Here is a 27,835-nt window from a genome sequence, read left to right as displayed (position 1 = left end):
GGAGTTGGTGGTCGCTTCCACAATCTGCACCTGGATAAGTTTTTGCGTTAGTAACTGAGGACTTCCACCTTGAATTGATCATTATGAAAATTTATTATGATCGACATCATAATAAATGAAGAATGGACCATCAACCAGGAGATAAGAGTGCGCGTCGGAAAAGCTAGATTCACTTTTAACCGGATGAGGGCTTTCTTAAGAGCTACAACCTTTCTCTTGGTATAAAAGTAAGAATGCTTCGATGCTACATCTTCCCTCTCCTTTTATGGCGTTGAATCGTGTTCCTTGAACGAAGATATGGTGCAGAAGATTGGAAGCATTTGATATGTAACTGGCGTGGAACGCTGTGTCTAGGTACACGCTAGCGTGTACGCAAATAAAAAAGTTAGGCACACGCGAGTTAAACTTCATAAAGCCAATGACGTCATTATTTAGCATGCGCAGTAACTGTATATTAGGTACACGCTATTTTGATATGTTAAGTGTTTGTTTGATAGAAAAATATTTGTTATTAAGGGAAGGGGAAGGGAAGCAGAACTATTCAGATATTTCAAACTTAATTATTGTAATAAATCAATGTGTATATAAAAGTATACTATATTCAGGCTAGCAAAATAAATATGTATTTAGCTAGTTGACATGATTTGTACAAAATATTGTTTAAATAATTTTTATACGTAAGTTAATTATTATTATGAAAGCTTTCGGTCTTCCTTTTATTTTAATTTTGGGCGGTAATACACTTATGACTAAAAAAAAAAGAATGTGTGTGTACTTTGTACGCACGTAAGAAGTTATACTTCTATTATATAATTTCAACGAAATAAATATACTTAACAGTTACAATACAAAAAATTAACAATAATTACCAAAAATTAACCCGCAATCTCGCGATTTCTCGATCTCTGGTCCAATGCTCTACCAACCAGGCCATCAAGGCGCATGTTACTGACGTTTCAGATATACATAATTACACATCACGGTGACAAGTGAAATATAAAAATAGATGTTTTATTATTTTACGCCCAAGGAAGACAAATCCAAAGACACAAAATTATAATAAATAATACATTTACTAAAAAAACACTAATATATTATTTTAATGGCTTATTTGCGCTGATACATAATTTGAAAGATTAGCAACTAAACGTCATACTGTCTGTGTGCGCATGCGCGCAGATTTATGAAAAATTTTACTCTCAATCGCGCCTAAAGAAGTATAACTTCAAAAATATATTAATTTTTAGTCTCTTTATCTTTTTCATACTGTTTTTAAATGTTGTTAAACTTATTAAAAGAACTAAATAATTGTCCACACTCCATAGTTAATTTAAAAACAAACACTAAACAAATAAAAAATAAGAAATCTCTTTACTAATCATAGGGGAGTGCAATTAGAACGAAAATATGCATTGTTTCGGAAAAATTCAAACAAGCTTATATTTTTCTAAAACATTTTTTGTTAATTTATATACATGTTAAAGTAAAAAGTTGTACTCGCAGATTTGGCCGCTAATTGTTTATTAATTGTTTAAACAATAACAATTGTTTTGTATAAATAATTTTAAAAATATCGTTGAATTCATCATTTTACTTTGATCAAATATGTTTCTAATTTGTTTTTGGTTATGCTGAATCCGAATATGGCATTACAGTTTGAAAATTCTTATACAGAAGCTCTTATACAGTATGTTAGCGTAGGTACCACATGGAAAACTTTTTTATTATCAATTTTACGAAAAAAGTAATCCTCCTTAAAATTCTCTACCTGGTCTAGAATCTAAGATACAACCATCAGATATCAAACTTTTTTAGTTTTATACGAGGTATGTAAATAATATGAATTTTTCTTAAGAGTTAAGTGCCTTTATTATTCACAATATTTTAATTTGAAGGATTTAATTGAACACTGGAACATATGTTTTAATTCCAAACAACTTTTCTTAATAACAATTTTCGATATTGTGAATTATAAAGGTACTTTACTCTTGAGTGAAATTCATATTTTTTGACATACCTCGTATAAAATTAATGAAATTTTATATTTCATGGTTGCATCTTAGATTATATACGATGCAGAGTATTTTACAAAGAATAATTTTTTTCGTAAGACTGATAATAAAAAAGTTATCAATAAGTTCCAAGTTACGGAGACATACTGTATAACAACAAAAAAAAAATTTTGTTGTACATTTATTATTGTTAAAGCTTAGTATTAAATGTATTTTAGGTAACTTTTACAGAAAAAAGTTTTGATCACTTTGTATAAACATTTGTTAGCTGGTATTTTCGGTTTTTGTATTACATTTTTGTTATCCTTCTTAATTTTCTTAAAAAGAAATAGTATATTTCATTTCTAAAGTAAAATAATTTAGTGCATTTTAAAGACTACATCCTAATCTTAGAAAAAAATACCTACAAAACTGTAATAGATCTGTTCAAACTTGTGTTTACCGTCTTAAAATGGTGTTAATTCTGTAAAACCATGAAATTTTCAAAAATTACATTTTTTGAGACGTCGCGTCGTATCTTTTGAATTAAATTTTTGACATTTTTTTTTTAATAAAACATCGTTTAGTAAGATGTTTGAAAGGTAAGTTGTACAAAATTTAGAGTTTTATAAGAAAAATTGTATTAGTTACACATTTTTAAATCATTTCTAAACAAAATTCATGTAACTCTCACTTTCAGCCCACACCGTATTTATTCCCATACATTTTATTTCTTTTTATTATAACCATACAATAGTTTAACTATTCTTCTTTCATGACCAATTTGTAAAATTTCATTTGATCGATTAGTTAAAGAATTACATTAAAATAGCTCAACCTTGCACTTCGCCGTACGCTAGTTTACAGTGCGACCAAGGGTGACTAGAGTTATAAATAAAAAATTATAGAAGCTACAGATTTAATTTTAGAAAAATCTTTATAGAAGGTTTTTTTGTAAAATTTTCTGATTTTTTCAACGGTCAAGTCAGTTTTTTCTACAATTTAATTTTGCGGAGTTATTTAAAAAAAACATCTAATTTCGCAGTTCATTTGTTTAATAAAAAATGAAGCACCCACTTCTCGAGTAGAACTTTTTGATATGTTTTTTATTAAACATTTCTTAATGAAATTACAAAAAGTTCTTTCTTGTTTGATTTTTTTCCAAAGTGAAAATCTATATGCACTCCCCTATCAATATTAAAGTGTTAACACAACGCGATTAGACAAATTCTTACCTCACTCTGGCACTCACGGTACTTGTACTTACCACAGCATACACGCTGCTCAAGTAAGCGTGTATGCAAAAAACGAATAACAGTGCACGCTAAATAGTGACGTCACTGACTTGATGACGTTTAGCGTGTACCTAACTTTTTTATTTGCGTACACGTTAGCGTGTACATAGACAGCGATATTCGCAAATACTTAGGTCAGTGGTTTCCAACCTGTGGGTCGCGCCCCCCTAGGGGGGCGCGAGAGTATTGCAAGGGGGGCATGCAGCTGTTTCCAAGTTCGAATACATACCAAAGAAGTCGAATGGGTGTCAAAAAAAAAAATGAATCTACCTGCTATCTAATGCTATTTGCATCTATTTACATAATGGCTATGATGATCAGTGCTGATCAACTTAAAATCATTCTACTTGCTGGTAATACGATGGGAAGACGAATATCTGAAGATCTCTGCGATCAATTAATAGAAAAAGTAAAACTATCTTCTTTCGCGTTGCAAGTAGATGGGCTACCGATGTTCTTAAGGATGCACACTTGATAATATATGTAAGATATGTTGTGGAAACTGATGTTTGCTCTATCTACAGAGATGAAGCTCTATCTATAGCAGGAAAAAATGCCAGTCTACAGGCACGCAGTTTGGACGCATAGCATGATTCATAGACAATCGCTTGCTTTATGAGATATGGGTGAAGATCTAGTAACAGTATTTGAAGTTATTATAAGAGCTGTAAATTTTATCAAAAATAGCTCATTAAGGGGAAGGCTTTTCACAAAATTGCGTGATGCGTGTTCAGATTATAGATCACTTCTTAGTTAGTACTTCACTTTACATGTAACTACTATTAGTTTATAGTATTTGTAAAGTTTTAAATAAATAAAAATAAAAAATATTATTGTGAGGCACGCTGGTTTTCTCTTGTCAAAGTACTTCAAAGGGTGTCTGAGCTAAAAGAAGCGATCGCCATATTTCTTACTGATAATAATAGAGAATAGACAAAGTTGTTTTATGACACGAAATTCCTTGTAAAACTTGCGTATTTAGTTAATATTCTTCAGAGACGCAGTATTTTAAATAAATCAATGCAAGGAACTCAAATGCATGCATTTACGTAGAAAGACAAGATTACTGCATTTATGAAAAAATTAGAACTGTGGATAATCAGTTTGAAAATTTTTGACATGTTTCCCACTTTTAAAATTACCTGTCTTGCTGATGAAATAGAAGAAAGTAAAGTTCTTAGTAATAATCATTTAACCAGTGCATGGAAGCAATTCTCATTTTCTTTTAAAGATCTTAACATGTCTGTTTGTGATTGAAAAATATCATGATTTTGGCCTTACGACAGCAAAGCTGGAAATGATAATAGACTTATCTAGTGATAAAAAATTTTCAAGATTAAGTTGAGAATTTGTAAAATTAGATCGTTAAAAAATTAAGGGGGCCCAACAATTTTACGACAGCAAAGCTGGAAATGATAATAGACTTATCTAGTGATAAAAAATTTTCAAGATTAAGTTGAGAATTTGTAAAATTAGATCGTTAAAAAATTAAGGGGGCCCAACAATTTTATTTTTTTAAAGGGGGGCGCAGGTACAAAAAGGTTGGAAACCACTGACTTGGTAATATCGTAAATTGATCGAGTCAGAAATGACGAGGACCTCAGAAAAATGAAAGCTGTTTTGCAAGTTAAATAGTTGGGTCGCTTTCCACTAAATAGGAAGCTGGTGAGTGAAAGAAAAAATATCATAAGTGTATTTACCTCTCTTCAATTCCTAATAAGTATCCAATTACTCTCCAAAAATGAATAAAACCTTCTTGTTCTTCTTTAGTGATTCCGTGGAAACCGCACATTTCACCTCTCGCCAAAGGAAATCCCAGAAACAAAAACTGAGATAGAACCATATCCTTCTGGTTGATTGGATTCGATTTTGCTCGTATACTTCCTTTACTGGATGAGTTGTGCATGTGTTTGATAAACGATATTGCTTTCCAGAATCTAAAAAACATTTTGTGTCCAATTACAATTACGATTACTGTACAGAAATAGCTGAGACCGCGAAGATCACTCAGGTAGCAAATCAAGGAGAGGGGACTTCAGTTGCAGTGGCGCACCCAGGGGGGTTTGGGGGTTAAAACCCCTCCCAGGGCATATAAAGGATAGTAGGAAAGTGTAACTTGTCTTTAACAAACTATACAAAAAAAATTCTGTACCCAAGCCAACCCCCCCAGAGGAAAATTCTAGGTGCGCCACGGAGTTGAACGCGTTGTGGCAAAGAGTAAACATCCATTTTAGTCTAGTAAAATAAGATTACGCTACATGTAAATCAAAATGTAAATTCTTACAGGTTGGAACAAATTTAATATCAAAGTTTAGGTGAGTACAAAAGATATTTTCAAGAAAGTATCAAAATCATATAAGGGGATCATTGTTTAAATAATTAAAAAGGGGTCATTTTTGCATATTATTTACTTTTTTAACTGCTGAGGTAATTTGTATTTTACTGAAGGTATTTAGGGTTCTTTTCTACAAAGATTAAGGACAAATCTTTCACCTAAGACTTACTAAATTCAATTTGAGCCCCTATTTATTTAAATAATTATGTATAAAATTTAAAAATAAAATTTGCAAAAAAGTATTTTTTGCGTTTTAAATAAGCAGTATAGATTATTATATTTAATAGGAGAAGTTGCGCTATGTTACTAGTATTGAGCAAAAAAAATGGTTAAAAAATATTTAATAATTTATGAGATATTTAATTTGTTTATCAAATGTTACTATATTTTCAATTGCAAAAACGCGGTTGTTACCAAAAGAATATAAACATGTTTAAAATCCCATTACTTTTATTTTTATGTATGTTTTTGACAAATGTATTGATAAATTCAAATTTCAGTTTAACTCCCCTCTAAAATGACATTTGAAAATGGTTCTAATTTGTTTATAATTTGTTTTTTTTTTAATAACGACGCGCGGATTAAACATTTTGAAATGCTGTTTAGTCCTGTCGCCAGGGGGGGTACAACGGCCTCCTGTATTCAGATGGACTTACCCAAGTTTTTATTATGTATTTTGGCCCGTAGAACACGAATTTTTTGGGTAACAGTTGATCCGGATGTCGATAAGATTGTTATAAACAAAGAAGTTGAGGAATTACATAACAGCGATTTCTCGCAAAACAAAACCTGTTTTTGTATTTTTTGGGCCATTCTAACCAAAAAATGTTCCTACAAGTTTTTTCGTAGGATGCATAGTTTTCGAGATAAACGCGGTTGAACTTTCAAAAAATCGAAAAATTGCAATTTTTGAACCCGAATAACTTTTGATTAAAAAATAAAATAGCAATTTTGCTTACCCCATTTGAAAGTTCAAGTCAAATTCTATCTGTTTCGAATATATACATTGCTAAAAATTTATGTGTTTATTGCTAAAAAAAGCTAGAAACACATAGTGTTTCCCGTGCCTAATACATTTTAGTACATGCATGCTACGTAGAATAGCCTCGCTTGCACTTGTACCTACTCTATCTACTCGTTCGATTTTAAATGAGAAATCATTGAAAACATCACTCCAGCACTAGGTGTTTATACTTTTGTTTAACAATAAAATAATAAATTTTTAGGAATGCAAATAACTAAAACCGATATACTTTGACTTGAACTTTCAAATGCGGTAAGCAGAATTTCTATTTTATTTTTTAATCAAAAGTTATTCGGGTACAAAAATTGCAATTTTTCGATTTTTTGAAAGTTCCACCGCGTTTATCTCGAAAACTATGCATCCTACGAAAAAATTTGTAGGAACACTTTTTGGTTAGAATGGCCCAAAAAATACAAAAACATGTTTTGTTTTGCGAGAAATCGCTGTTATGTAATTCCTCAACTTCTTTGTTTATAACAATCTTATCGACATCCGGATCAACTGTTACCCAAAAAATTCGTGTTCTACGGGACAAAATACATAAAAAAAACTTGGGTAAGTCCATCTGAATACAGGAGGCCGTTGTACCCCCCCTGGCGACAGGACTAGTTCCGATAATCGGGTTTCTGGGAATTTTTCACTGATTAACAATTTTTTTTGTCGTATTTTCGTCTTCTTTTTTTCCTTATAGTAAAGATATAGTTTTGCTTATAGTGAGAGGGTTTCATTAAGAATGTCCAATCTTTGAGTTGTCGATTCTAGACTTCAAAATATTAAGATATAACCAAAATCGCTTAAATAAAATATGGCTCCATATTGAGTTACAGGGTGTTTTATTTAAAAATTTAAAAATTATTTTTGCTCAGTATTTTAAAACTATTCGACGTATGCTTTTCATACTTGGTAGAAAGTGTAGGTACTATACACCCTATGATATTATGTTAAATAAAGGTTTCCGGCTATTATCAGAGACGTACAACAGGGGAAAGCAAATGGTTGACCCTTTCCAAATTCTACGGCACTGACGAAATTGTCATTTTAGCGCAATTTTTAGATTCTCCAATACTCTCTATGTAAATAACTTACTCCTCATCACTCGTAACGATAAAGTCATTAGTTTTCGAGATATTTTAAGTTAAACATGTAACGGCACAGTTATTTTGATTAATGTGTTGTGCCGCTTAATTTTTAATTTCAAATATCTCGAAAGCTAATGATTTTGTCGTTAAGACTAAAGATTCATTCTTAACGGTAAAATCACTAGTTTTCGAAACATTTGAAACTAAAAATTAAGCGGCACAATATACAAAATAACTAAATAACTGTGCTGTTACATGTTTAACTTCAAATATCTCGAAAACTAATGGCTTTATCGTTACGAGTAAAGAGGGTATTACGTAGAGAGTATTGGAGAATCTAAAAATTGTGCTAAAATGGCAATTTCACCAGTGACGTAGAATTTGGGAAGGGTCAACCATTTACTGTCCCTTGTCGTACGCCTCTGGTAATAGCTGGAAACTTGTATTTACCATAATTTCATAGGGTAAATAGTACTTACACTTTATACCAAGTATGAAAAGGATACGTCGAATAGTTTTAAAATACTGAGCAAAAATATGTTTTTAAATTTTTAAATAAAACACCTTGTAACTCAATGAGGAGCCATATTTTATTTAAGCGATTTTGGTTATATCTTAATATTTTGAGGTCTACAATCTACAACTCAGAGATTGGACATTCTTAATGAAACCCCCTCTATAAGCAAAACTATATCTTTTACTATAAAGAAAAAAAAAGAAGAAGAAAAACGACAAAAAAATTGTTAATTGGTGAAAAATTCCCAGGAACCCGATTATCAAAACAGTATTTCAAAATATTTAATTCTCGCGACGTTATTAAAAAAACAAATTATAAACAAATTGGAACAATTTTAAAATGCCATTTTAGAGGGGAGTTGAATTGAAACAATAAAAGTAATGAGGCTTTACACAGATTTATATTCTTTTGGCAACAACCGCGTTTTTGCAATTGAAAATATAGTAATATTTAATAAACAAATTACTTCTTCTTGTAGTTTCATGGCCTCCACCTCTATAAACAAATTAAATATCTCAGAAATTATTAAATATTTTTCAATTAACTTTTTTTTGCTTAATACTGGTAACATAGCGCAACTTATCCTGTTAAATAAAATAATTTATATTGCTAATTTAAAACGCAAATAATAATTTTTTGAAAATTTAATTTTTAAATTTTATATATAAATATTTAAATAAGTAGGGGATCAAATTTTATATGGCAAGTCTTAAGTGAAATATTTATCCTTCAGCTTTGTAGAAAAGAATCCTAAAGACATTCATTAACATGTAAATTACCTCAGCAGTTAAAAAAGTAAATATTGTGCAAAAATGACCCCTTTTAATTATTTAAACAATGATCCCCTCATATGATTTGGATACTTTTTTGAAAATATCTTTTGTATTCACTTAAACTTTGATATAAAATTTATTCCAACCTGTACGGTATTACATTTTGATTTTTATTTTTTTATTTTATTAGGCTATTTACAATGCATTGTTCACGAAATCAGTGGTTCTGCGACATTGCCAGATAAAACTGTCGAGTAGTTGTTTACTTAGAGCACATTTAAATTTTTTTAATAAACGTGAATATTACAAGTGCCGTGGAAAATAGGACACTAAGTGCACACTCCCGTGAAATTGTACACAATGTTTTAAAATTTACGCAGGAGAAAGCAGAGGGAATTTTACTGTGAAACAGGTAACAAATAAAAATCCGAAAAACCTTTGAAATACGATAGATCTGACAACGTCGCGTAACCAAAGTTCTCGATTGGTGTGACCTTGGCGGTTTCAGGTATTTCTGTCTACTTGTATGTCTCAAGAATACTCTTCTTCTTACTTTGATCCTGGCTCACAATCAGATGTGTATAAAACAGCCATGATAACGAATGTGGGAACTTGCCGTTTGTACATTGCTAAAGCAGTGCTATTCCTGGTAGTTGTTCGTAAAACATTTATTATGGAGGAAATAGCATAAAGAGATATCAGACCAAATGTCTGAGATAGACCCATGGCATATAGATGCTTAAATATGAATTTTTGACCCCTAAAATAAAAATAAAGATGAGATTCATTATTATCATTATAGTCCAAGTAATGAAGCTTAAAATAGACAAAACCTCGTAATTTTTACAGAATGGCTCGATTTGCTTGAAAATTTGAGAATAAGTAGTGGATAGTCCTAGGATCAAAATCTATATGATGCCGAAAGGCGCTTTTACCATGGGAGTGGTTGTCACCCCATCTCGGGGGTGGACATTTTTTATTATATCTTGAATGCAAAAGTTGGTAAAAACATTCATTCTAAGCAAAAAAAGTTTTTTACATTTTTTTCGATTTATCTGCTATCGAAAGTGTTAGTTTTATATCGAAAAAATCAATGTTTTTAATCAGTTTTCTGCTAATAACTCAAAAAGTTTTCGTTCTATCAAAACAACTTTGCTTTACAAATATGTACCTTTTGAAAAAATAAACAAAACCGTTTTTTTTATTTCCTTTAAGACCAACGTTAATCGAGCTATACTTTATTATGTTAGCTCTTCTTCGTCAAATGCTAAATATTGTAGTTTCAAAGTCAAAAGACGGGAAACTATGCATTTTTCGAGGATAACTTGTCCAAAACTAATTTAAAGTATTTAAAAATGTCTATCTCCAGAAATAAAAAAAAACCTCTAGCCCAAAAATTTGGTGACTTATAATGAAAAGAATGTCATTCCCTATTTTTTTCAGCGAAAAAGTGATCGGAAACAATCCCCTAATCACCACCCTAATTAAGATTAGTCATTGACCTTATTTGGTCTTCTTTATTTATATATTGTTACTTAATTGGTTCTTGAAGTTTGGCCAGCTTAAAATGATAAGTTTTAAAAAAAAATCGAGTTAAGAGCGGATAACGAATTTTTGTAGTTTGGTAAAAAATGCCCTTTTCTTCAGAATAGAAAGATTAGCATCAGAGATACGAAAAAATGTTTAAATATGAGATTGTAGATTACTTATTTAATTCCCAAGAACATGGTCTGCAAAAATTTATTCTACGGCAAAAATTGAGTGAGCTATTAACAATCAAAACTAGTAATAACATTCAAAAACCACCTTTACCAACCCCTTCAAAGTCACTTCTTTTTGTGATTGAGGATTTTAAAACTATTTAATATTAATCGCCTTATAGATCTTATAAAAACCTACAAAATTCTTTTTTACAAAACTTTCTAAGATAAAAAATACAAAAGTTGCGGCTCAAAAATCAATACATTTTTTTGGAAAAAAAGGAGAATTTCAATTGGAAGCATAATAATGTAACTTAGCGGTGTTTTTAGTCATTGGCATTATTCATTCTTTATTATTAATAGATTCTAGAAGTTTGACTGGTTTAGAATGATTAGTTTTTAAAAAACTGGAGTTAAAAACGAATAACGAATTTTTGTAGTTTAGTAAAAAATGCAATTTCCTTCAGAATAAAAAGATTAGCATCAGAGATACGAAAAAATGTTTAAATATGAAATTGTAGGTTATTCAATTGCCAAGAACGTGGTTTAAAAAAATTTTTTCTACGGCAAAAATTGAGTGAATCGTAAATGAGTATATCGGAAAACATTGATTTTTCGATATAAAACTAACACTTTGGATAGCGAATAAATCGAAAACTATTAATTTTATAAAATTTATGGGACATTTTTTGCTTAGAATTAGAATTTTTACCAACTTTTGCAGTCAAAATATAATAAAAAAAGAATGTGTGTGTACTTTGTACGCACGTAAGAAGTTATACTTCTATTATATGATTATATGATTATAAACGAAATTAATATACTTTTTATTTATATTTTATTTAAATATTAAACTAATTTATACTTACTATTTCTCAAACATTTTTATTAAAACAGTGCCAAAAATTAAAATAATAAAAGAATAAAAGACACACAAACACATTAAAAATGCCACAAATGATTTCTGAACATTAATTGTCGGAAATTTTTTTAACTAAATATGTATTTTCTGAAAATAAAATTATATAATAAATATACTTACAATCATAAAATGTATAAAAAAAATAAAAAAATAAAAGTTTCTATTGGGATTCGAACCAACTTATCAGAGCGGTTGGTATTGGCGTTGTATTGGGTTCATTCGCATTAAACGCTTCGCCACGGAGACAATGTGTCATTATGTGCGAAGATCGACTAACTAAACGGATTAAACTTTTGACATTTTTGAATTATGTAAATCAAATTATTTTCATTTTGAATTGAAATGATTTAGAATTGAAAAAATACAACAAAACATAGAGTAAGAAAACAATATATTAGGTGAATATTGATAGAAATTTTGATGGTAATCAAATTATGTAAATAACACTATTACATACTATGTATTTTGGTAGGTTCAAATAGGAAGGTACCTATGATACATTTACAAGTATTACGTACCTGTTGCTTTAAAAACTATTTAAAAGTCACTACAATTATAAACTTTTTTGTTTCTGTCCTCACAACAATAAAATTAATATATTATACATTTGTTTACCTTCATATTGAACAATTATTTATTATTGACAGATCATTTTAACACCCAATCAGAGCCCGTATAACGACTAATACCATACTGTCGGTGTACGCATGCGCGCAGATCAATATAAATTCACCCTCAATCTCAATCGCGCCTAAAGAAGTATAACTTCAAAAATTTCTACCCCCGAGATGGGGGAGCAACCACCCCCATGGTAAAAGCGCCTTTCAGCATCATATAGATTTTGATCCTTGGACAATCCACTACTTATTCTTAAATTTTCAAGCAAATCGATTCATTCTGTAAAAATTGCGAGTTGAAAAGCTTCGGTTCCTGGATTATTAAGTAAATTCGAAGAACATTAAATGTTGAATGATTCAATTTTGTTTTACTATTTTTGTTGGGAATCAGCCACAATTTTACTTTCATTTTTTTACTTGACGTTTCGATTTCGATAGTGGCTCCTACATTTCTTTAACCAGATAATGACAATGCAAAAAGCTCCATAATCTATTCAAACAAAGCAAAGTCATCGCAATCTGTAAACCAAGCAAAGACACTCCACTACTAGCGAGTTACAGACCAATTTTAAATGAGGCTTTTACAATCTGTTAGCGGAAAGATTTCCATAGAACAAGCTGAATTTATGTCAGGAAGGAACTGCAATGATCAAGTTCTTTCTCTAACAATATTTATTGAAAATTGCTTCCAAAAGAAAATGAAAATGCCAATAGGTTTAATTGATCTTACTTGCGCCTACGACACGGTATGGAAAGAAGGCCTACTAGTTAAATTGTACCAGATGGTACCATGCCCATCATTTCATAATCTAAATCTAGTAAATCAAATGCAGTGCACCAGTTTATTTCAAATTAGCGTTAATGGAAAAACTAGTAAATTCAAAAGTTTACAGAATGGCTTACACCAAGGATTTGTCCTATCGCCGTTCTTGTTTAACATTTACACCTCAGATGCTCCCACTACAATCTCAAATAAATTTATTTATGCAGATGACATGACAGGTATACAAGAAAGAACATTGAGAATGCGTAAGCTATTCTAGAAGGCGAACTAAATATTACAAATACATTTCGACAAAATCAAGTGGAAACACGTATGGCGAATACTAAAAGAAGTAGGCGTACCCCAACACCTTATTTCGCTTATAACTGAACTATACGAACACACTACTGGATCAGTTAAAGTGCTTGACACACTTTCAAACAAATTTCATCCAGAACGGGGTGTCAGACAGGGATGTACAGGGTGAGGCAGATAAAGGGCCTATTAGAAATATCTCGAGAACTAAAGGTAAGAGAATCATGAAAATTGGAATACAGGGGTTTTGAGGTATGAACTATTTAATGAAAATATTTTGGTCTCTTTGCTACTTCCGGTTATACCGGAAGTTGATTGTAACTTCGTTTTTTTAAATGGGACACCCTGTATATTTTTACATTTTTGGATTATGCTCGATGTCTTCTTTCTTAAAATATGAGGTTTTGTATTATTATACAGGGTAGTTTAAAAGATAATTACAGTTTTTTATAAATTTTGTAGCAAACTTCACACCCTGTAGAATTGTACTGATTTTGTATGAAAAACTCCATTTATGTTCAAGTGATTCTTAATATAGTCTATTATTATTAAAAATTAATAATACAGCGAAATGTTTAATTTTAGTATACAGGGTTGGTTGAAACTCGGAATGAGTATTTTCTGAGTTTTCTTAAATGGAACACCCTGTATTTTTGTATTGTAATAAAATGATATTTTATAGTACCTAACTTTTATTTCTTAAGCATTCCCTATACCTAACTCCTTTAATTTCTAGGTTATTCGTAGTTCTTTAAGCCAAACATTAATTGCAACAAAAATTGCGTGAAATTTTATTAAGTTTGCCGTGAAAATATTTAATCATAAATAATTTTTCGAAAATAAACACATATTAATCTCGACTGACCCTTAATTTATTAATACTGGTTGATATATTATCAAAATACCTACGTAGTTAAGATTGTTGGTGTGTTTAATATTAATAAAAACATACAATAAATATTCTATCTAGTTGGCTATGACTTTGACACTAAATATGCTTAAACTAAAATAGGCTTTGCTTAAACATTCTACTAGTTTTGAATTTCCAGTTGCTTTGCTACCATTACTAATATGAATTTTTCTAATGTTGAACTGATTCAGATGTTTTTTTGTTCCAGGATAGCAGAATAAATAAAAATGTGCTACTAGCAATAAGAATTTATCATCAGCAATTCCATGATAGATGACAACCAAAAAGAGAAACTATTCAAAATTTACTAGAGCGGTTTCAACGAACTGGACATTTAGATTACGAGAAATCTGATCGAACAAAAACTATTGTAAATGATTTAAATGAATTAAATGTTAGTGTCACTGAGAATCTGCATCTGCATATTAGTATGAACGTTCTCATAATCTAAGTGTCTATGGTTTGTTTTTAATGATTTAAGGATCATTCTAGATTAACATGTACTTATTTTCAAAAAATTACTTATGATTGAATATTTTCACGGCAATCCTAATAAAATCTCACGTAATTTTTGTTGCAATTAATGTTTGGCTTAAAGAACTACGAATAACTTACAAATTAAAGCAGTTAGGTATAGGGAATGCTTAAGAAATAAAAAAGTACTATAAAATATCATTTCATTACAATACTAAAATACAGGGTGTTCTATTTAAGAAAACTCAGAAAATGATCATTTCGAGTTTCGACCCACCCTGTATACTAAAATTAAACATTTCGCTATATTAATAATTCTTGATAATAATAGACTATATTGAAAATCATTTGAACATAAATGGAGTTTTTAATAGCAAATCAGTACAATTCTACAGGGTGTGAAGTTTGCTACAAAATTTATAAAAAACTGTAATTATCTTTTAAACTACCCTGTATAATAATACAAAACCTCATATTTTAAGAAAGAAGACATCGAGCATAATCCAAAAATGTAAAAATATACAGGGTGTCCCATTTAAAAAAACGAAGTTACAATCAACTTCCGGTATAACCGGAAGTAGCAAACAGTGGCGTGCTGGCCATATAAATGAATCGGTGCAATCACCGAGAGGCCGCGGCCTCTTGAGACCGGTCAAAGAGGTTCACAAAAAATTTTAGATATAAGTAAAAAAATATTTTTTAAATTTCTAATCGAATGCTAATTTGGTTAATAGTATCTATTAAAAAACATTTCAAAAAAATTAATTTTTTTTAATTGTAAAATACAAGTTAAGTAGATAATTGAATAAGACTATATACATAAATAGATTGCTACAGATAATATTTATTTCGTGCCTACAAGTATATTTATGGTTGTTAAATTTTCTTCAAACATGTATGATGTATGTACCTACTGTGCAGAATAAAAAATGGAAAAACGTTTTGCGCAATTTTGACCGAATTATTGGAAGTATCAAAAAACGATTTGATCAAGACAAATCGTTTTATGATGATATAATCACTCTACATCCTAGAAATTTTGATACAATAAAAAATGGTATACCTTTAACGGCATTTAAATCATTTACTGAAAAATTCAGAAATTGTTATCCTACCATATCTGGGACTTGGGACTGCAATTACAGAAGAATTCGTGGATTTTGCTGATAAATCGATTGTATTAAAAAATATGATTTTGCAAAATACTGAAATTATAGAAGATCGAGTTAATGATGAATATGTTCAGTCTACAGAAAATATAAAGGATTTATTAATCTAAGTGATAATGAACATGAAGTAACAAATGACAATGTTGTTGATATCGTGAAAACTTCACCTCCATGTGGTACTAAAAAGTGTAAAGATTGTATAGCTTACTGTTACGCTGTTTTGCTTCAGTGTGCTTATCCAAATTTAAATAGTATATTATAAGCATTTATTAACTTTTTCAGTGACATAAGTATCTTGCGAAAGAAGCTTTTCAACGTTCAAATACATAAAAAAATCGGTTAAGAAGTACTTTAACACAAGATCGCTTGGAAACATGTATGCTAATGGCTATAGAAAAAAGAAGCTTTTAATGAGCTTTTTGAGCAATTTGCTCAAAAATTTACTTTAATGCGGAAATTATAAAATATTGTTTAGATTATTGTATTGTATTAACATTTTAAATATTGTTAAATGAAAGTATTTGCACTGTACTTGTATTTGTACTCTTTTGTATAATTGATTTACTAAACTCCAACTTAACACATAACTGAAAAATTCTCAAAATTTTATTTTACTTTTATCTTAATTACATCAAATTCATATTATATTTTTTCAGGAAATTATGATTTCTGCCTTACTACATACAATATTGTCATACATGTCATTTACTATTTGTAAGATTGCTTATTCTTAAATAAAAAAATATAGCAAATTAAAAAAAATCATTGAATTCAAAGTTTTATGTTTGATTTCAAAATCATTTATATTTTTGTTTATTTGATTTTATAAATAACGAGTAAAACATCCTTATAATAGAAGGTAAAATAAGGATGGGAGGCCGCTTTTATACAAAATCACAGGGCCGCTTGACAAGTTCCAGCACGCCACTGGTAGCAAAGAGACCAAAATATTTTCATTAAATACTTCATCCCTCAAAACCCCTGTATTCCAATTTTCATGATTCTTTTACTTTAGTTCTAGAGATATTTCTAATAGGCCCTTTATCTGCCTCACCCTATATACTATCTCCACAATTATTCAATATATATGGAGAGCATATTATGAGAAGAGCACTTGAAGGATGGGAAAAAGGCATCTCAATAAATGGTCATAAAATAAACAACCTACGTTTCGCAGATGACACAGCCCTTCTTGCAAATAGTCAAGCAGAGCTGATTGATCTTATATGACTAGTTGAAAACGAAAGTCAAATATTTGGTCTGCAATTAAACATATCAAAGACAAAGATCGTGATAGTGGATAGACTACATAACAATCATCCACACATAACCACAATTGATCGGTTTGAGGTTGTGAGCTCATACTTATATCTGGGATCATTAATCACAAACACAACGTCACTACAGGAAGAAATAAAACGTAGATGTGATCTAGCAAAAGTCGCCACAGCAAAAATGACTACAACATGGAAGGACTCTCAAATTTCAAGAGCGTTAAAGATGAGGTTGATCAACTGCTTAATATTCCCAATACTGACCTACGGATGTGAATCTTGGACCCTGAGAAATTCGGAAAGAAGAAAGATAGACATCACTGAAATGTTCTGTTGGAGACGAATGCTACGAATTCCTTGGACCGACCATAGAACAAATTATTCAATTTTAAGAGAGCTAAAAGTTAGCCAACGACTCTCCAGTAAAGTCCATCTCCAACAATTAAAATACTTTGGACATGTTATGAGAGCAAACACAGAAAACATAGAAAGGCTCATTATACAAGGAAAGGTGGAAGGCCGAAGATCACGAGGAAGATCCCCAACAAGATGGATCGATCAAATTACAGGAATATGCAAAAGACCTATGCATGAGTTAAAAGAAATGACCAGAGACAGAGATCTTTGGAGACGGACAATGCACGACATCACGTCGACCACTATACTCCCTCCGGAGGGTCAGGATTGAAGAGAGAGAATACATATGTATTTTAAAAAATGGGGCCTTCAACCAAATCCTATAAAGACAGAAGTTGCCTACTGCTTTCCATGGGCACACCCAAATCTTTTAAGCATTAAACTGTGTCCATACTGATACTGTATATTGTTTTGCTCAGGAGTTTGTTTATAAATTCTTACCTTTTAAATAAGCGTTTGTCGTAATAAGAAGGTAGTGTTGTTTGTGTTTTAAAAGCTTCACTCGTATTATCACATCTTATTTTTCCACCCTCTGTAAGTAACAGATCCACATAATCTTGCGACGAAATGTCTAAAAAAACGTTAAATTGTTAATTTGTAATACAGTATTATCTTTCCATCGGATAGAAACATATTAAATCATCGACTTAGGAAGAAGATGGAAATATTTGGAGGAAGTCTATGTTCAACAATAGACAAATCACGGCTAATTGATGATGATGATGAATACAATATTATAAGTTATTATTACTAAAAAGCGACGGGGGAGAGCGATCATGCTAATGTTCTTCAAGAAAGGAGATAAGAAATACCCCAATAATTATAGAGCAATAAATCTTTTAAATACAACATTCAAATTGACAACAAGAATTATAGCGATAAAAATAAAACGAACGCATAACTCTGCAATATGAACAGCAAGGATTTCGGACAGAAAGATCATGCACGGATGCAGTTTTTGTAATAAGACAAATAAAAGAAAAGTCTCTGGAATACAACAAACCAGCATATATGTGCCTGATAGATTTGAAGAAAGCGTTTGATAGAGTGAGAATTCGGGACGCGATACATTTATTATATGAAAAGGGAATATCACTGGATTTAATAAAAACCATTGAGAATATATACAGGGTGTCCCGGAAAATAGTGCGTTCCTTCAAAGTACGATCCAAGTGCACCATTTAGAGCAAAAAAGTCTGATAAAATTTTTTTGTAAAGTCAACAGTTTTCAAAAAAATAATTTATTAATTTTAATGCATTTGATTAATGTCCACAGAAATGCAAATAAAGCCGGCAACGCTGCTCTCCTTCTTCTGTGTAAAAATAATTTTACTGGAATTCAACTATCATGAATCATCGACCAATAGGCATAATAATATTATGTATTGATAAAAGTGATAAAAGACTGATAACAGTGATAGAAAAACAGCATAATATTCGTGTTTATTAAATATCTAATAAATAAGGTTTGTATAGTGTTTTAACGTACATGAAATTGTTTTATTACAATCAACTCAATCAAGCTACGTCTTCAAGAAGTATCTATCGGTAGAACATGTTACAAAAAATTTGAGCTTCTGGTAAGTTCGAGTGGTTCAATCAGATGATTACTAATAATTACATCCCATTTAATACTTCTGGCATTATTAAAGTAAAACACACAAACACCATTTCTCGTAAAACAAGCTTTATCTGCACACAACACTTTACATATTTTGTTTTGAAACATCTACAAATCCTTAAACTTCGAGGTAAATCGTCTTGGTGTACCTAAATTTTGCACTAATTATACACTATAGGTATTACGTAATTTACATGATCCTTGCGATCGAAATCATGACAATATCACAACAATACGATGTATTCTCGGGTTACAGGTAATTATGGTATGACTGTTTGTGTTTACAATTTTAAATATCTACGCTATGTCAAAATAAATAAAACTATGCCGGGTTGCCAAATGTAAATTTTAGTAAAAGACATTATCTTATTTTTTTGAAGAAAGTTTTCTTTTAAATGGTGCATTCTACCCACACCTTTGAGGAACGCACTATTTTCCGGGACACCCTGTATAAAGATAACATAGCTGTGGTAAGATGTAAGGGAAAGCTATCGCAACCTATCAAGTATGAAACTGGCATTAGACAAGGAGATTCGCTGAGCCCATTAATATTTAATCTGATAATGGATGAAATCATAAAGAAAGTTAAAAAAGAAGAGGATATAGAATGGGAGAAACGGAAATAAAGATAATCTGCTACGCCGACGACGCCATCATAACAGCCGAAAATGAAGACGACCTACAAAGATTAATTAAAGAATTCGAAGACACGGCGCTCATATCAAACATGGTGATCTCAACAGAGAAAACTAAATCGATAGTAATATCAGCGGAACCGAGACGTTGTAAACTGGTCGTAAATAACAAAATAATAGAACAAGTGATGGAAACGGAATACTTGGGAATAAAACTGTCAAGCTACGGGAAAGTGGAAGAAGAAGTACAAAAACAAGTGAACATGGCGAACAGAGCACGGAATGGGACGTTTCATCGCCGCCGGTTCATCGCCGCCGTTTCGATGCCGCCGGTTCATCGCCAGTCCATTTCATCGCCGTCCGTTTCATCGCCGGCCGTTTCATCGCCAGTTAGTTAGTTGATTTTGTATTATGGGAGATGGCACGACACGACGTTAAATTCAGTTCAAAACTTATGACAAATAAAAAGATAAAAAAATATTATTATATTAATTTACTCAGGTATCCCGAATGAAGTACGTGCCTCCTAGTGGCGGGATACGGGCAACAATACATTGGCTTATATGGCAGTCCTTACAGTAGGGATCCTGGCCTATACAGAAAAATGCAGGCGGGTGTGGGGTAATACTGCACTTTGGTTGCATTGGTGGTGTATTGGCTAAACGTGCAGGACAGGGCAAGGTATGGTGCTGATAGAAAAGGCATTCAGGCATCAAATACCCAAAAATCTTTTCAGGCCATAATAATGAAAAGACCTCCAAACGAAATAAAAACTTATACTGAAATGGTGGCATCTCCTGAGGTAAAATTTTCCGGAAGTAAAATGAGCCTCCATTCGGATCTCCGGGTGAGGACTATCTCAGGGGTAACACCATTGCAGGTTAGAAAAATCAGGATAGGGTCTTGGAATCTTGGTAGTCTTACAGGTAAGAGTCTGGAGTTAGTGGATGCGCTCAAACGAAGAAGAGTTCAAATTGCTTGTATTCAAGAAACTAGGTGGAAAGGACAAAGGGCGAAAGAACTAGGTGATGGATATAAATTGTGGTATGTAGGGAGTAGTAACACTAGAAATGGAGTTGGTATAATTGCTGATAGTGAAATGAAAGATAACGTAGTAGAAGTTGTAAGAACGAGTGATAGAATGATGTCAGTGAAATTTGTAATTGATAAAGAGGTATTGAATGTTGTGTGTGTATGCTCCTCAAACAGGTCTGGGTGAGAAAGAAAGAAGAGCTTTCTATGATCAATTAGGAGACGTACTGAGTGATATCCCAGCGGAGGAGAAAGTTATAATAGGAGGTGATTTCAATGCACATGTGGGCCAAGCCAAGACAGGATATGAAACAATACATGGGGGATTAGGCTTTGGAACTAGAAATGAGGCTGGAGATGACATACTAGAATTAGCAACAGCATTGGATATGGCGATTGTTAACACATTCTTTAAAAAGAGAGAAACTCAACTTATTACCTACAAAAGTGGACAACATCAATCCCAAATAGACTACTTCATGATAAGGAAAGAAGACATACGTGAATGCAAGGACTGCAAGGTAATAGTTAGTGAGACAGTAAGCCAACAACATAAGCTGCTTGTTCTGGACATCGAAGTAAAAAGCGAAACTAAACAAAAATATCGGAGAGGACCACAAAAAATCAAGTGGTGGATGCTAAAAGATGAGAAGGAAGGTCTATTAAGGGAAAGAATAGTAGAAAAAATATGTTGGAATATGAAAGAAAGCCCTAACAAAATTTGGAGAAAAATGGCCAATATTATTAGAGAGACGGCTATTGAAATACTTGGGAAAACGTCAGGAAATAAGTTTGAGGATAAAGAGACTTGGTGGTGGTCAAATGAAGTACAAGGAAAAATAAAAGAGAAGAGAAAATTATATAAAAAGTGGCAAGAAACCAGATCGGACATAGATCTTCAAAACTATATGGTCGCCAAAAAGGAAGCGAAAGTAGCAGTAGCAAAAGCTAAAGCAGAAGCGTATTCAAACCTATACGATCAACTTGATACCAGGGAAGGCGAAACGAAGATATATAAAATAGCCAAACAGAGAGCAAAGAAAGCAAAAGATTTTAATCAGATTAGATGTATCTGAGATGAAAATAATAAAATACTAGTTCACGAAAGGGATGTCAAAAAGAGATGGAGAAAGTACTTTGACAGCTTATTAAATGAAGAATTTGACAGACAGCCTGTAGAGTCAACGGAGACAGTAGCAGCAATGGTCACCAAAATAACCAACGAGGAAGTGGCTCAAGCGCTTCAAAAAATAAAGAAAGGAAAAGCGGTAGGACCAGATGATATTCCTGGGGAAGTATGGAGAGCATATGGACAGGAACAAGGTGGCTAGCAGGTCTATTTAATAGAATTATGGAAGTTGGACAAATGCCAGACGAATGGAGAAGCAGTATACTGGTACCTGTTTACAAAAACAAGGGAGATATACAACAATGTACAAACTACAGGGCTATAAAACTGCTTAGCCACACCATGAAAATATGGGAAAGAGTAATTGATAGATGGATACGTGAAGAGACCGAAATATCCGAGAATCAATTTGGTTTTATGCAGGGTAGATCAACAACAGATGCAATTTTCATTATAAGGCAGTTGATGGAAAAATACAGGAGTAAAGAAAGAAACGCTCACATGGTATTCATTGATCTTGAGAAAGCATATGATAGAGTTCCTCGAGAGATTCTGTGGTGGGCACTCAATAAGAAAGGAGTCCCTGGTGAATATGTAAAGATTGTGAGGGATATGTATGAGAGAGTAACGACTAGTGTTAGGACAGGTGTGGGAGAGACTGATAAATTTCATGTGAAAGTAGGATTGCATCAAGGTTCTGTGCTTAGTCTGTATTTATTCTCATTAGTTTTGGACCAGATAACAGCGAAAATACAGGGTAACATTCCATGGTGCTTAATGTATGCTGATGATGTCGTGTTAGTAGGAAATAGTGAAAGAGACTTAGAACAAAAACTGGAACAGTGGAGACAAGCTCTGGAAGAAAAAGGTTTAAAACTTAGTAGGACAAAAACAGAGTATTTGGAATGTTAATTTAAAGATGGAGCTACTACAAATAAAATGGTATCTTTGGATGGTGAAATGATTGTAAAAAGCAATAGTTTTAAGTACCTAGGATCGGTATCACAGAGTAATGGAGAAATAGATGGAGATGCATGCAGTAGAATTAGGGCTGGATGGATGAAGTGGAAAGAAGCGAGTGGTGTGTTGTGTTACAGAAAAATTCCAATGAAGCTGAAGGGAAAATTCTATAAAACAGCCATAAGACCAGCTATGATGTACGGAACTGAATGTTGGGCAGTGAAAAAGAAAGAGGAACAGCGAATGCATGTGGCGGAAATGAGAATGCTTAGATCTATGAGTGGAGTGACAAAGAAGGATAAAATTAGAAATGAGTATATTAGGGGAAGTCTAGGTGTGGCACCAATTGATGCCAAAATGAGAGAGCATAGGTTAAGATGGTTTGGTCATGTTCAACGTCGAGACGTTAACCACCCAATACGAAGAATAGCTGAAGTGCAGACTCCTGGAAGGAGTAGGAGAGGAAGACCAAAAAAGACCTGGGGGGAGACGATAAGGCAGGACATGTTGGTAAAGGGGATTAACATTGATATGGCCCAAGATAGAATTGTGTGGAGAAATGCAATTAGGGAAGCCGACCCCGCATAGGGATAAGGCAAAGAGAGAATGAATGATATTAATTCACTGTTCTATTTCTACTTCCCCTAAATTTGATACTAAATAATATTAAATTTGTAGTGTTAAATTATATTTTATATTATAAAGGTTTAACAGTTTAACAAAATATTAAGTATGGCAACGGGAATGGTCATATCTCGCATTACCTAGAATTCCTAATTAATACTAAAAATAAATAATAAATGTAACTGTCGAAAATTGGTAGAGAATTCGGAAATATATCAGTTAACGATTAACTGACTGGCGATGAATCGGCCGGCGATGAATCGGCCGGCGATGAACTGGCGGCATCGAAACGGCGGCAATGAACCGGCGGCGATGAAACGTCCTAGACCCAACAGAGCAGCAGGATGTCTCAACAACACAATCTGGAGAAACAAATACCTCACAATAGAAACGAAAACCAGGATATATAAATCATCAATAAGACCGATAATGACGTACACAGCGGAAGCAAGACATGTGGACCAAAAGAAGAAAAAAAAGAATGGAATCAACACATAGAAAGAATGACAGAAAATAGAATAGTACGAATAGCAAGAGACAAATCGCCAAATGAAAGAAGATCATTGGGACGACCGAGGAAAAGATGGTCAGGTCAATGTCAATTGAGGCTAAAAACCGAAGTAAAACAGGCATTGAGCCTAGTTATAAAGTAGGAAGAAGAAGACGAATATTATTACTAAAAGCTTACCATTAAAATCCATTTTTTCAAATCCTTTTGCGTGTTTTAACAGTATTTTAACACTATTGATAGACTTTTAACATTTGTGTCATTTATATCTAACAATAAAATAATAACTGTATTAACCTTTGCTTTTGAAGCGAATTTTATAAGATTCAAAAAATTTATTAAGATTAATGTGGTGTTTAATATAAACCTGCTGTATTTCATTGTCAAGGTTGAATAAAAATTCCATTATTGCTTTATAAACTGCTCGTCAAAAGTTAAGGATGTCAGGGCCGGCGAGCATCTAAACATTCCGTATATGTATTTGGACCATAGGAGTTTTCTATTGGTTCGTTGCAGCACGCAGTAATATTTTAACCAATAGGCGGCGAGGTTCCAAATGCATATACGGAATGTTAGTCGGTCCCAAATTCATATACGGAATGTTAAATATCGTACACCGAAAAAGATAAGTTTTTTTAGAGTCTTTTAAAAGGAGATTGATTTTAAAATACTTGTTACTGTATTATTAAATAAAAATAAAACAATTATAGTTTTTTTTTCGTATGTGTAGCTCTCCAGCTTGAAAAATAAATACTTTTGTATTCATTTAGCCATTTATTCATGTCTTCTTCATTTCTAATGTCGACTTAATACATATTTTCATTGATTACAATGTATTTAAAACTTTTTGGCAAATCCATTATGTAAATATACAATATTTTATAGAATAAATAATATTTAAAACACAATCGCAAACGTTATAACCAAGTTAACATTTATTTTCGTCTGATAGCACACAGCCCTAAACTTCAACAGAATTGCATTGAATAGCTGAAACAGATCTAAACATACTTAACGACGTTCAACACCTTCGTTGCGGGGTATGCCTTTCAGAGGAAAGGGGAGGGGGAAACTTATATGCAAGCGAAAGTTGGTAACAATGCATTTATAGCTGAATACTCAAATCATATGTTTTAGTATTGAATACTTTATAAAAATAAATTATAATAAATTACGGAAATTACGGAATAAATTACGGAATTAATTATAATAAATAAATTAAAAATAAATGGTACGGTAAACAATCCTCATTTTTTAATATGTTATTCCTTACAAAAAAACCTTTAATTTAAGCACAAATAATTAAAAATCGTTAATTTGGGTCAAAAGTTATTAACTTTTTAAGAATTCCCATAAGAGCCGATGTTAAAACTTAACTTTGACCCTTAATAGTAATTAAACGGCACGGTAAAAATTTTTTAAAAAATCAAGTCTTAGTTTTTTGAAGTAAACTATAACATACTAAAATTTCATGCAAATCCTTCATTCTTTGCCGAAGGTGTAGAACGTCTTAACAACACGTGCAAGTCATTAAAAATTCTGAGAAAGCGAAACCTTAAAGTCAAATAAAGAAATATGTCTCTCAAATCTATACCATCCCATTTATGAATTTCGCACCAAATAGGTACCTAATCATTGTTTTATTTTTCTTTAATAATACATTAATAAAATAGGTATTCTAAAATCAGTCTCCTTTAACTGATTAATAAAAAGTCCCATTTTTTGGTCTACGAATAATTAACATTCCGCATATGAATTTCGCACCAAATAACATTCAAAATACTATAATTGTTTTATTTTTATTTAATAATACAGTAACAAGTATTTTAAAATCAATCTCCTTTTAAAAGACTCTAAAAAAACTTATCTTTTTCGGTGTACGATATTTAACATTCCGTATATGAATTTGGGACCGCTAACATTCCGTATATGCATCTGGAACCTCGCCGCCTATTGGTTAAAATATTACCGCGTGCTGCAACGAACCAATAGAAAACTCCTATGGTCCAAATACATATACGGAATGTTTGGATGCGGCCGGCGATAACGGACCTGCAATGATGTACTGCAGACGAGCGCCCCTGTTCGGGGACGCCAAAATGAACTTTTTTTCCTGCTGATGTTATACAAAATACTAATTTAAAAAACCGAAGGGCGTTATGCTAATTTTGCAGACGGGCACCTTATACCCTAGCGCCGGAGCAGAAAGATAAATACTGTTTTTATTCAAATGAAAAATGCAATTATTGAAAGCTATTATAGTACGAGTGATGCGATTAATGTATAGTGTAATCTCAACATTGTAGACACTACATTCCAAAAAATGGTGAGGACCTACTTTTGGTTTTCCAGTTTTGTACAATTTTTGAAGTTATTTATACTTCTTTAGGCGCGATTTGGAGTGAATTTTTATTATTCGGCGCGCATGCGCATACAGACAGTATGGCGTTAGTTGCTAAATCTTTTAAGTTATGTATATGTTATGGACAATGATGTAAATTGGCCATTGACGTTAAAGACCGGGCATTGTCGTGAATAACCATTTCCCCTGGTTATTAGCGACAATGCCCGGCCATTAACGACAATAACTCTAGCTATTGGGCAATGTTGTAAAAAAATAACCTAAAATTAGAGTTTTCATCAATAACTGGTCAATAATAACAGTGGCCAAAAGCAAATGGCCAATGTTGATAAATAAATAAAATTAGGTATGATGTCCTATTATTTTTTTATATAAGATAGCTTTTGTAGGATCGTTATTTTTATTTTAACAAGATAGTGAACCGTGGCATTTTGTAACACTTTTTACATAAATTTACTACGAGTAATTTTAGCATTAAGCAAATATTAAACATAAAGTATCTTTTAGTCTAAACTTCAACATTGACCGATTTACAACGGGCATTGTTGACATTGACCGGGCAATGATGAAAATGTTATCAAGAATTTAAAATTATCATCAATGTCCAGTTTCTATGGACAATAACGTTAATATCCGGCCATTGTCGACAATGACTAATTCAACAGGCTATTGTCGATATTGACCGGTTATTAACGTTATTGGTCGGATTTACGTTATTGCCCGTAACATATTATATCAGTGCAAAAAAAAGGTGTGAAAAGAATATATTAGTGTTTTTAGTAAATATATTTATTATAATTTTTGTGTCTTTGGATTTGTCTTCCTCGGGAGTAAGATAAGTATTAAAACATTTTTATATTTATTATACTTCACTTGTTCTGTTTGTTACCGTGAATTGTCATTATGTCCGAGAAACTATATAAACAGAGAGCTCGTGGCGTTATTGGTAAAGCATTCGGCTACAGAGGCGGCAGCACGCCAAATAGAATTCTATTTTAGTGACGTCACGTTGCCTAGCAACCGTCGATTCTCCCAATATGAAATTCTATTTTGTGACGTCAGCAAAATAGAATTCTATTTGGCGTGCTCTGGGCCCTGATCGAGAGGTCTTGAGTTCAAATCCGAACAATTCCTAGTCTTCTTTTTTTTTGGAAAATAGTAAGCATTAATAGTTATTTATGATATAAGTGTTAAAAGTACAATTTTAAGGCACGCATGTGAAAGTTTGCAGAATGATTGAAGCGAATTCTGCAATTCACATGAGTGCCTTAAAAATATACTTTTTAACACGTATATCATACAATATTTTTTCTACAAACGTCTTATATATCAACAATTATAATTTATTCATTCTCAATTACAGGACAATTAGTCCTGTCGCCAGGGGGG

At 32.0% G+C, this 27,835-nt stretch overlaps 1 protein-coding gene across 2 annotated transcripts in view; it reads right to left on the bottom strand.

The window, feature by feature from the left end:
- LOC114334050 (uncharacterized) overlaps nucleotides 1-24,419 on the bottom strand; it is a 35,261-nt gene extending 10,842 nt beyond the window's left edge. Inside the window, exons 1-4 of one of the 2 annotated variants that reach the window (XM_050662495.1) lie at nucleotides 24,265-24,418; nucleotides 18,017-18,146; nucleotides 9,568-9,774; nucleotides 4,987-5,223 (exon numbers count right to left, since the gene is read on the bottom strand). In XM_050662495.1, the coding sequence (XP_050518452.1) occupies nucleotides 4,987-5,223; nucleotides 9,568-9,774; nucleotides 18,017-18,146; nucleotides 24,265-24,277 (587 nt within the window). In that variant the 5' untranslated portion in view covers nucleotides 24,278-24,418. Of the gene's footprint in view, nucleotides 1-4,986; nucleotides 5,224-9,567; nucleotides 9,775-18,016; nucleotides 18,147-24,264 lie in introns of both variants that reach the window. The other variant, XM_028284053.2, reaches the window with a different exon arrangement.
- Nucleotides 24,420-27,835: the final 3,416 nt, after the last annotated feature.

This window comes from Diabrotica virgifera, chromosome 9 (assembly GCF_917563875.1).
Source record: "Diabrotica virgifera virgifera chromosome 9, PGI_DIABVI_V3a".
Lineage (NCBI taxonomy): Eukaryota > Metazoa > Arthropoda > Insecta > Coleoptera > Chrysomelidae > Diabrotica > Diabrotica virgifera.
The sequence above is the reverse complement of the archived record's forward strand: the minus strand, read 5'-3'. Positions and strand labels throughout refer to the sequence as shown.